The sequence below is a fragment of the Melopsittacus undulatus genome, chromosome Z (assembly GCF_012275295.1).
Source record: "Melopsittacus undulatus isolate bMelUnd1 chromosome Z, bMelUnd1.mat.Z, whole genome shotgun sequence".
Classification (NCBI taxonomy): domain Eukaryota; kingdom Metazoa; phylum Chordata; class Aves; order Psittaciformes; family Psittaculidae; genus Melopsittacus; species Melopsittacus undulatus.
In genome coordinates, this window is record NC_047557.1 from 9,534,610 (window position 1) to 9,546,060 (window position 11,451).

Sequence of the window (11,451 nt, forward strand, 5' to 3'; positions counted from 1 at the left end):
GCTATAGCCATTAGCAAGATTTGACTGGTTTTCTGCTGTTTATAACCTTCTGTTTCATGAAATGACACTGCAGGTGTGAGTGGCCAAGCTTTGGAAAGGAGACTGTGAGCATCTTCATGCAGCATCTTGGATTATCCGTCCAGCAGCTGGAGAAAAGCAAAATCAGCAGCAAAGTTTCTAACTAGGCATTGACGCTGTAAAAAGGAGTAATGGAGAGAATGATTACCCACCGTGCAGGAAAACATGGGGATGCTCAAAAGGGGGACGGCAAAGAAACATGTATGCCTGAAACTGTCATGCTAGTGAAGCAGAAGCCATCCAAAGAGCTGAGGCCCATGCTCGGGGCCATCCTGCTGGGCCTCATCCTGTTCATTGCCGCGGTGGTGTCCTGGTGCTACTACACAGTGTCCCTGCGGAAGGCAGAGCGGCTGAAGACGGAGCTGATGGAGCTGCGCGCGGACGGCTTCGCCATCAGGAACCAGCACGGGGAGGTGGTGTTCCGGCTGGCGTTCCGCTCGGGCAGCCTGGACCTGGAGTCGTGCTCCAAGGAGGGCGAGATCCTGAGCTGCACGCGCTCGGGCCGGGGGCCGCTCAACTTCTTCATCCAGACGGTGAAGCCCAAGGACACGGTGATGTGCTACCGTGTGCGCTGGGAGGAGCTGGCGCCCGGCCCCGCCGTGGAGCACACCATGTTCTGGGAGGACGCGCACTGGTACGGGGGCTCCGAGATGAGCACCCAGCACTGGCCCATCCGCCTGGCCGGGTACCAGGAGCCCGTGCCCTACGTGACCAGCGACGTCTACTCCTTCCGCGACAGCTTCGGCGGCATCCTCGAGCGCTACTGGCTCTCCTCCAAGGCGGCCGCCATCAAGATCAACGACTCGGTGCCCTTCCACCTGGGCTTCAACGCCACCGAGCGCACCCTCTTCTTCCAGGCGCGCTACAAGGACTCTCCCTACAAGCCCCCGCCGGGGCAGCAGCCGTTCCCGGAGCTCAGCTACCGCGTCTGCGTGGGCTCCGACATCACCTCCATCCACAAGTACATGGTGCGCAGGTACTTCAACAAACCCTCCAAGATCCCTGCCGAGAACGCCTTCCGATACCCCATATGGTCCACGTGGGCACTCTACAAGAAAGACATCACACAGGAGAAAGTTCTGCATTTTGCAGGAAACATTAAGAAGTACGGATTTAACTGCAGCCATATAGAAATTGATGACATGTACACACAAGCCTATGGTGACTTTGAATTTGACCCCACCAAGTTCCCCAATGTGACAGAGATGTTTGCAAAACTGAAGGAAGACGGGTTTAAGGTCACCCTGTGGATCCATCCCTTTATTCACACAGATTCCTCCAATTTTGGGGTGGGAATCGAGCGCCAGCTGTTCATCAAGGAGCCGTCAGGGAGGCTGCCGGCCATGGTGGAGTGGTGGAACGGCATTGGGGCCATCCTGGACTTCACCAACCCGGCAGCGCGGGACTGGTTCCAGAGCCACCTGCGCCAGCTGCGGCACAAGTACGGCATCTCGTCCTTCAAGTTTGATGCGGGTGAGACCAGCTACCTGCCCAAGCAGTTCAGCACCTTCCGCCCGCTCTCGGACCCCAGCATTTGGTCCCGGCGCTACACGGAGATGGCCATTCCCTTCTACGAGCTGGCCGAGGTGCGCGTGGGCTACCAGTCACAGAACATCTCCTGCTTCTTCCGCATCATTGACCGTGACTCCGTCTGGGGCTACGAGCTCGGCCTCAAGTCCCTCATCCCCACCGTGCTCACCATCAGCATGCTGGGGTACCCATTTGTACTTCCAGATATGATAGGAGGAAACTTCCTCCCTGGCAAGACAGATGGAGCAGTGGAGATCCCAGACCGGGAGCTGTACGTGCGGTGGTTGGAGCTGTCGGCATTCATGCCCTCCATGCAGTTCTCCATCCCCCCCTGGCTCTATGACAAGGAAGTGGTGGAGATCGCACAGAAGTTCACGGAGCTCCACGAGTCGCTGGTGGCCCCACTGCTGCTGGAGCTGGCCGGGGAGGTCACCGACACGGGGGACCCCATCATCCGTCCCATCTGGTGGATCTCGCCCCGCGACGAGGCCACGCACAGGATCGACTCCCAGTTCCTCATTGGGGACACCCTCATGGTGGCTCCGGTGCTGGAGATGGGCAAGCAGGAGCGGGACGTGTACCTGCCGGCGGGCAAGTGGCGCAGCTACAAGGGGGAGTTGTTTGAGAAGACCCCGGTGCTGCTCACAGACTATCCCGTTGACCTGGATGAAGTTGCCTATTTCCTTCATGTTTCCTAACTGCCTCCTTCATCAGCTGTGGAACAGCCTCAGGGATTAATGAACCAGTGACTTTAATGGCCTGGGAATTGTAATTGTTTATAAAGTAGTAATACTTCAGTATGAAATCTGAGGAAAACACCATGACCTCGTTTCATGTGGCAAGTGCTGTAGAATAACTTATTAAACTATACTGGATTGCTGTCCTTGTTACTACAGGTTGACAAACACGAAGTATAGGAACAGTTTCTGCTCGTAATCTTTTCCCAGCAACAAATGCCATGCACTCCTCTGGTTTATGGAGGAATTTACATGCAGCCCTTTGTTACCTGGTTTAATGGGTGATCGTTGAGTTATTTATAATTCCATTTACTTAGTGATGGTGGCAGTTGCAGCAGAGTATGTTTTTACCAAAACAGTCTGTGATTATCCTAAAGACAAAGGCACCCAGTTTCCAGCCTGCTTGTCAGATGGGTGCTGATGCAGGAGTAAGGGGCTTTGTGTTTCCCATGGCTTCAGCTATCTAAGCAAGGAGAATGAAGCTATAGCACGCAGCATGGATTCAGCCAAGCCTGTAAGCTTGTGGTGAAATTCTATGGCAGTCAAGATTAAAACCCAGCACCAAGGCATGTACAGGTTAGGACCTAATAGGATCCATCTGTCTTTGGGACCACATTCACAGCCAAAGTGTGCAATCTGTCAGGTCCTAGGAGAGGAGTCAGGCATCATCCTCCTGTGATGGTTCAATAAGGAAACCAGCCCTAGTGCCTTGCTGCCTCAGTTTCCCCATGCCACCAGCTGGAGATCCATATGAGCTGGCATCCTTCTGCTCATGGAGATGACTTCTCCCAGGAGGTGTCTCAGCAGTACATGCAGGCTTGAAGTGTGCACTCCACTTCTGGTCCAATTTTCCCTCGTTTTAGGCAAAGAGAAGTTTAAAAGTGACATGACTGAGCAGTTTAGGAGAGTCCTGGGGTCTCTGGGCTGCAATGCATCATCCCAACAAGAGAGACTGATGATTCCTTTGCTGACCCCAGTATGCTGCTAGTAGGCACCTGAGAGATAAAGCTGTGTGTGGCCCAAGGCAAGAGAAAGCTCCTTTGTTTAGGGTTTGCCAAGAGCTAGTCCATATAAAAAGTAACTGGAGAATGTTGTACTCACTGCAGAGCTGGTTTGGTGCTCAGGTGAAGCGCTTCAAAACCAGCTCAGACCCTTGTCACCCATCAGTGGATCTATTATGCCACCAAGACCCTGCATGGTCACAGCGGCATGAGGGAAGTGCCATGTGGGATGGGCCAGAACATCTTCTACATGCCTGTGAAAGCAGCTGAAGCCACAGCAGTGCTGTCACTGGTGTGGTGATGAAGAAGGAGAACCCCATTTTAAGTTAGGCATGTGGAAGGGAGAGCAGTCTTGGTCTGGCAGTGGTGTCCAGTGATCACACACTATGTCTGGTTCATTACCATGGGCTTTCTCCCACTCCAGGATAGTGGCTTCCACTAATGTATCTCCCCTGAAGATGAGAAAGCATTGATCTCCCAGCTGCTGTTCTGAAGCCCCAAGGGGTCCCCGACATCTGGACTTGGGGTAACCAGTGAGTCCCAGACAGGCTCCAGCAAGATTCCTCTGTCTGTTGTTGAAAGCTGATGGTCACAGTGCAGGGAGGATGGGAGAGCATCAGCCCCATCCCACTGTGTCTGTCCTGCAGTCAGTGTGCTCTGTACACACATGCACACAGCTCTTCCGTCCACCTGCATCACAGGCCAGGGGGAATTAAACAAGCACCACAGAGGCTTCCTGCAGACTCCAGGGATGTTTTGAGCTGCCTGGTACCATCTGACTGAAAAGTATCTCACCCAAATCACCACCACTTCCCAGTCTTTCCCCCAGTGCCTTTTTCTCCTGCCCAGCCAAGCCATAGGGAGCCACAGGGACCAGTGCCAGAAGCACCCTGTGTATGGGTGGCACTGTGGCCTCCTGTCTGCACTGGGACTGTGTGCTGCCAGAAGGACATCTTGTTTGCCTTGCTAGCTTCAGTCCTGGTCTGTTTCTTGCACTCCCAGCCCTAAGTAAAGGCTGTTTGCAGGAGGTGCTGGTGACAGGGCACTCTCCCCAGCCCACTGCTTAGCACAGGCTGTTTTCCAGGGAAGGAAGTGTATATTGCCCTTAAATCTTTACTGATCTCTGAACAAAAAACTCATCCAGTCCTACAGACAAAAATAATAACAGAATAAATTAAAATCACTGCTTTTCTCTACTTGGCCTCTGGGATTCTGCATCTTTATGGCTCTCCCAGTGTGAGGGATTTGCAGGCTGGCAGCTTCCACCCAGCTCAGGATGAGCTGCAATTGAGGAGGTTGTTTTTTGCCTGAGGCTGCCAGCCTGGCCATGTGCCCAGCAGCACAGGATAACCTGACTGTGCTGCTGTCAGGCTGTCCTTTCACCATAGTGCTCCCCAGCCTTGGGTTCTACCTGCTGATCTGTTGGGTTTTTCCTTACTTTTAATAAAAACTTTGATTTTGGCAGGGATGGAGATGCTCCCGACCAGGATCTCATGGGTCAGCAGCCACTGCTCTGCTGTCACCCATGGGCACCTCCTTGAACACAAGGCAGGCTGTGGTTTGTGCAGGAACAACAGGAAGGGCAGGAAAAACATTGTGTGAGGCAAAATGGTTAGTGTGGGTCAAGGTGACTCTTAAATGAGTTTCACACTCTGCTTTTATGCCACTGCCATAGCCTCAAATGTCTACTCCATCCTGATCATCAGCATCATCTGGTAAGGGGGACCCCAGGGGCAATGGGGACAGGCAGAGCATGGGTGGACACTCCTGGAGTGCCCAAGGGAAGCCAAGAGCAGGCTCCTCTTCTTCAGCACCTACAAAGCCCCCAGTCAGTGTCAATGGGCCTTTTATGGGTGGATGTCAGCAGAAATGGGGGTGTGATGGTCTGATCCCCACTCCTGGGACAGTTGCAATGTGGGGCTTTGCCTGAACATGGTACTCTCCACCCCCAAAGAACAGTTATTCCCTTTGCTGTCAGTACACAAAGGAGGGTGATCCAGTGGGTTGTCTCTGCTTCTCATCTCCTGCCACCACTGCAGACACAAGAGTGGGGTGGCTGCCAGCTCCTCCCTTTGAAACACACATCAAAGCTGCAAGGTGCAAGCTTTAAAGAAACCAGCAATCTCAATTCTGATTTCAGTGAAGTCCATGGTTAAAAGGCCCCAGATCTGCCTGTACCACCAGGCCCATGTACTTGGTACAGATGGACACAGTCAAACTGCTTTTTGTTTTCCAAAATTTTATAACAATCAAGGCAATTCATGTTACAGTTCTGTCTTCATGACAATTAAGAACTAGAAAAGTGGTTAAAAACAAACCCACCAGCATAACAGTCCAACACACAACAGCATGTACAAACACAAGCATCCAGAAACCCCGATACACGACACTGCAAGCTTCAACCTTCAATCATACAGGCAGCACCTTGGCCTGCTGCTCAGTGGGCTGGAGTGGAAAAGACTGAATCAGCTCCCAGAACTGCTTCAGCCTTTTCCTTGGCTGAGTCAAACTAAACACTGCTTTGGCCAGTGACCCATAGCATCAATCACAGGCATCTCCATAGTAGCAGTTCTCAAGGTGCCTGTGCACTGAATGCTTGTGGTCTATGAGCAACTAGAGGTTCTCAAGTCCTGCAGTGCTACAGCATAGTGTTAGAAATAGTGGTTTTGGTAGAGCTGGATGGAAAGGGCACCTAGAAGCCTGCTGTTGAGGCACCACTGCTGAGACTCTGCCCAACACCAAGCAGGGAAGGCTTGGTGCCATGCACCCACAGACAGACACCCATTTTTCAGCATTGTCTTTTGTCACCTCTTTCCCTTTCTCCTAGCTGGAACACTGAATGTGCCCTAACCACAGCATTTAGAAAAATAAGGGTACTCCATAATCTTAACCATTTATTTATGTAGTTAAATAAAAGGAAATGAAAAGTTTGATAACAAAATCCTTTCTTTTGAGGGGAGGGGAATGAAGACAGTGTGTCTAATGGAGGATTTCCTTCATGACCTTCCTGCCAGTGCCCAGAATCACTGCGAGGAGACTGAAGGCACTCATCTGGCTGCTCCCATCATTTTAATGATAAAGGCATACTAACAGGAATGCTGTGTTTTCATTCACGTAGCCTCATGCCTTATAAGTCAGGGATAATATAGGTGGCACAGCACAGACAGTAGAGAAGAAGACATGCAACATCTCCTGGTCACACTGTGATCCTTCCCATGGAGTCCTGTGTGAAGGATCCCACTTCTTCACTGGTAGATGAGCCATGCAGCAACATCTCCTCCATCCAGTGACTCCCATGCCAAAAGAGGACATGGATTTCACAATCCAAGGTGGAAAGGGAAGAGCCAGAGCCCCTCAAAGCATGGCCTTTATGCCTTTCTGGGGCTGGAGAAGCCTACTCTGCACCCTGTCCTCCTTGGATGCTGTGGTCAGATTCACCTCCAGGAGCTCCTCACCTTCACCTCCACACTCCAGTCCAATGGCCAAATCCTGCCAGTGCCCTGATGACTGATGGTAGAGCTCCAGGATGAACTCTTTGGCAGAGGCTGTAGCTTGTCTGTAGCTTGTAATATGAGCACTATTTGCACTGGTGGCAGGGAAAAACCTGAGTCCTTCACAGTTAAAAGCCACAGGAAACAGTCTTTGAGACATGCTTGTGCTCCAGCTGGGCAGGGACTACAGGGCTCCCCTGCATCTCATTCAGGCTGAAACGCTGAGTTATGCAGGGCAGATTCAGACCTAAAGGGATGCTCCAAAGGGTCCATCAAACTGGACTTCCTCACTCCCTAACTATGAACTTCCTACCCAACACAGTTCAATTACACAGAGGCTCATTACAAATTCAGGGGCTGAACCATGCTCCCAACCAGGGCACAGCTGGGAATGTCCTGCCCTGGGGAGGAAGGCTGCCAGACCTCATTCCTGTTCTCTTTGTCTCAGAGATTGCCCACGGCTCTCTGTAAATGCATCTTCACATAAACAAAACAAATGGGAAAGCTGGAAAAGAAACATCTCTGCAGCTCCATCCCGGCTGCAGGGACTTGGGATGCAGGACCACATCACCCCGTGTCCCCTCGAGCACCTGTGACAACAACCCCACCTCCAGCACCACAAACACTGCTTAAGGCAGATCCCTAATTCTCCCAGGGAAAAGGGAGGGCTGCTTCAGGAGAAAACCTCAACATAATGATAGCCTCTAACCTGAGATGGATATTAGGTTAAATTCATGGTAGATGAGGACATTTCCTTGGGTGCAGTGACAACACCCGCTGGCACAGACCCATCAGCATGGAAACCGGTGTTTTCCACCCACAGGCAAGCTGGCTAGCAGCAAACGTCACCACCAACCCAAGGCATGTGTGGCTCCCTCGGGGAACCGGCTGTTGCCAGGGAAGAGCTGCACGTTCCTTTTGAGCAGGGCTTTGCTCCAGGCAGTCCTGCCAGGAACAGACCTGAAAGCTCATCTGTCCCTAAAAACCAGAAGGGATGGTATCAGCAGGATAATCATGTAATGATGCAGGGACATAAATGCTTTATAAAGACTAATGGGGCGTGCTGGTAGGGACGGTGCTGTTCTAGGAAAGGCAATGTTGACACCCGAGGCAAAACACACAGGCAAGTGCCTAGCAGCTGGGGTTGAATGGGCAAGGAGGTGGTGCAGGAAGCAACACGCAGCCTGTACAGTTAATACCTGGATATCACACGAGTAACCTGGCCTGGCTGGTACCCAGGAAAGCAGGAACAAGGGACAAATGTTAATCCAGTGGAACACTAGACCAAAAGAGGAAAAAATGTGCATGTATGTGTATCTCTAATTTGCCTTCTGCTCTTAAAAAGGCCATTTTAAATATACTCGCCTTATTATAAAACTTATGGCAGGCTCTGCTGTAGCAACCCTCCCACATCACACACTCCCATGTCCTCCCACAACATAACAAACAATCCCACTGGCACTAACCAACCTCCACCTCTTGAAATCATTGGGAACTGAAAAGGAATTGGGTTTACTATGTGCCTGCAGACAGACTGACAACTCCTTCTTGACCTGTACGGAGAAAATTCTGCATACCAGAACCTAATTGGAGTCTCCCACATTACTGAATTAATAGGAAAAATCACCCCCCCTTCAAATAAAAAAATACCCCAAAAACAGTGAGTCCATTTAATTCCGTTTGTCATCCCCAGTCACAAACTAAATGTGCAATTAGAATTGTTATATATGATATAGTCCTAGGTAAGGCATGGTGATCCCCAAAAGTGATAGAGGGAGCTCTTAGGAAACCCAGAGGAAATAGGCAACTTCATCCAGGTCAACGGGATAGTCCGTGAGCAGCACCGGGGTCTTCTCAAACAACTCCCCCTTGTAGCTGCGCCACTTGCCCGCCGGCAGGTACACGTCCCGCTCCTGCTTGCCCATCTCCAGCACCGGAGCCACCATGAGGGTGTCCCCGATGAGGAACTGGGAGTCGATCCTGTGCGTGGCCTCGTCGCGGGGCGAGATCCACCAGATGGGACGGATGATGGGGTCCCCCGTGTCGGTGACCTCCCCGGCCAGCTCCAGCAGCAGTGGGGCCACCAGCGACTCGTGGAGCTCCGTGAACTTCTGTGCGATCTCCACCACTTCCTTGTCATAGAGCCAGGGGGGGATGGAGAACTGCATGGAGGGCATGAATGCCGACAGCTCCAACCACCGCACGTACAGCTCCCGGTCTGGGATCTCCACTGCTCCATCTGTCTTGTTAGGGAAGAAATTCCCCCCGATCATGTCAGCAGATATGAATGGGTACCCCAGCATGCTGATGGTGAGCACAGTGGGGATGAGGGACTTGAGGCCGAGCTCATAGCCCCAGACAGAGTCACGGTCAATGATGCGGAAGAAGCAGGAGATGTTCTGTGACTGGTAGCCCACGCGCACCTCGGCCAGCTCGTAGAAGGGAATGGCCATCTCCGTGTAGCGCCGGGACCAAATGCTGGGGTCCGAGAGCGGGCGGAAGGTGCTGAACTGCTTGGGCAGGTAGCTGGTCTCACCCGCATCGAACTTGAAGGACGAGATGCCGTACTTGTGCCGCAGCTGGCGCAGGTGGCTCTGGAACCAGTCCCGCGCTGCCGGGTTGGTGAAGTCCAGGATGGCCCCAATGCCGTTCCACCACTCCACCATGGCCGGCAGCCTCCCTGACGGCTCCTTGATGAACAGCTGGCGCTCGATTCCCACCCCAAAATTGGAGGAATTGTAGTTTATGAAAGGGTGAGTCCACAGGGTGACCTTAAACCCGTCCTCCCTCAGTTTTGCAAACATCTCTGTCACATTGGGGAACTTGGTGGGGTCAAAGTCGAAGTCTCCATAGGCTTGTGTGTACATGTCATCAATTTCTATATGGCTGCAGTTAAATCGGTACTTTCTGATCTTTTCAGCAAACCGCAAGAGTTTATCCTGGTCGATATCGTTCTTGTAGAGTGCCCACGTGGACCATATGGGGTATCGGAAGGCGTTCTCGGCAGGGATCTTGGAGGGCTTGTTGAAGTACCTGCGCACCATGTACTTGTGGATGGAGGTGATGTCGGAGCCCACGCAGACGCGGTAGCTGAGCTCCGGGAACGGCTGCTGCCCCAGCGGGGGCTTGTAGGGAGAGTCCTTGTAGCGCGCCTGGAAGAAGAGGGTGCGCTCGGTGGCGTTGAAGCCCAGGTGGAAGGGCACCGAGTCGTTGATCTTGATGGCGGCCGCCTTGGAGGAGAGCCAGTAGCGCTCGAGGATGCCGCCGAAGCTGTCGCGGAAGGAGTAGACGTCGCTGGTCACGTAGGGCACGGGCTCCTGGTACCCGGCCAGGCGGATGGGCCAGTGCTGGGTGCTCATCTCGGAGCCCCCGTACCAGTGCGCGTCCTCCCAGAACATGGTGTGCTCCACGGCGGGGCCGGGCGCCAGCTCCTCCCAGCGCACGCGGTAGCACATCACCGTGTCCTTGGGCTTCACCGTCTGGATGAAGAAGTTGAGCGGCCCCCGGCCCGAGCGCGTGCAGCTCAGGATCTCGCCCTCCTTGGAGCACGACTCCAGGTCCAGGCTGCCCGAGCGGAACGCCAGCCGGAACACCACCTCCCCGTGCTGGTTCCTGATGGCGAAGCCGTCCGCGCGCAGCTCCATCAGCTCCGTCTTCAGCCGCTCCGCCTTCCGCAGGGACACGGTGTAGTAGCACCAGGACACCACCGCGGCAATGAACAGGATGAGGCCCAGCAGGATGGCCCCGAGCATGGGCCTCAGCTCTTTGGATGGCTTCTGCTTCACTGGGGTGAAGTTCTCAGGCAGGAAGGTGTACATGGTGATCCCTTTTCCCTATAGCTCTTTCCAGAGGTGTGGGAAGGAAGATCTCCTTGAAGCAATCCTGGTGCTCTCAGGAATAGAAAACGGGTTGTTAGGAAAGCTCCCACCTCCACCAAGTCCCACAGCACCTGTCTCTGAAAAGGAAGAGGATATATAAATAGTCTCATCAGAACTTCTGAATCAAGGTATGGGTTGTCATCCATTTGCTGTCTCAATTTCACTAGCTCCCTTTGGCCCTTCGCTGCCTGTAGCTGTACACTGAGTACCAGATCCCATCTCCAATTACCCTGGTCAGACAACACGTGCAAAGAACAGCCTTGAGCCACGTGCGTATAACAACTTCAGGGCAACAAGGACCAAATCATTGCCATAATTACTTCTGTTTTGTTGGGAAGACAGGGAGCGGGTAGGAGGAGGATGAGCAGGAGATCCATCAGCCCCACTGACAGATTAAGGGACAGCGCTAAGAGCCATGGATAAAGACACCATATAATGAATTCCAAGCAGCATGCCTAATTTTAACCAAACTGCTTCCCTGGCAGATTAAACTCAGTTTATCCTTAGCACCATCCCCTCCCTGTCCATGGCATGTCCTGGCTCCCCCAGCCTGCTGATGCTTTGCAGTGAAGATAGGCAAATCCCTGCATATCCACAGCTCCAGGATGGCCAGAAGGGGCTAAGAAACTGGTGTCTCACTGCTGGTTTCGGGGTTGCATGCATGGGATGTGTGGAGGAACTCACCAGCATCAGAATGGCTCACTCCTGCTGTGCACACAGACCCCTGCAGTGGCTC

General features: G+C 52.9%; 2 protein-coding genes across 2 annotated transcripts; one reads left to right on the plus strand and one right to left on the minus strand.

The window, feature by feature from the left end:
* The first annotated feature begins 209 nt into the window (after positions 1–209).
* On the plus strand, positions 210–2,306 carry LOC101870530 (myogenesis regulating glycosidase (putative)). Its single transcript, XM_013127491.3, has one exon. It carries the CDS (start codon positions 210–212, stop codon positions 2,304–2,306), a length of 2,097 nt encoding a protein of 698 aa, XP_012982945.3.
* A 6,116-nt stretch (positions 2,307–8,422) lies between these two features.
* Positions 8,423–10,786, minus strand: LOC117437984 (myogenesis-regulating glycosidase-like). The gene has a single exon (XM_034073288.1). The coding sequence runs from the start codon at positions 10,653–10,655 to the stop codon at positions 8,619–8,621; it is 2,037 nt and encodes a 678-aa protein (XP_033929179.1). The 5' UTR covers positions 10,656–10,786; the 3' UTR covers positions 8,423–8,618.
* Between the last annotated feature and the right edge of the window lie 665 nt (positions 10,787–11,451).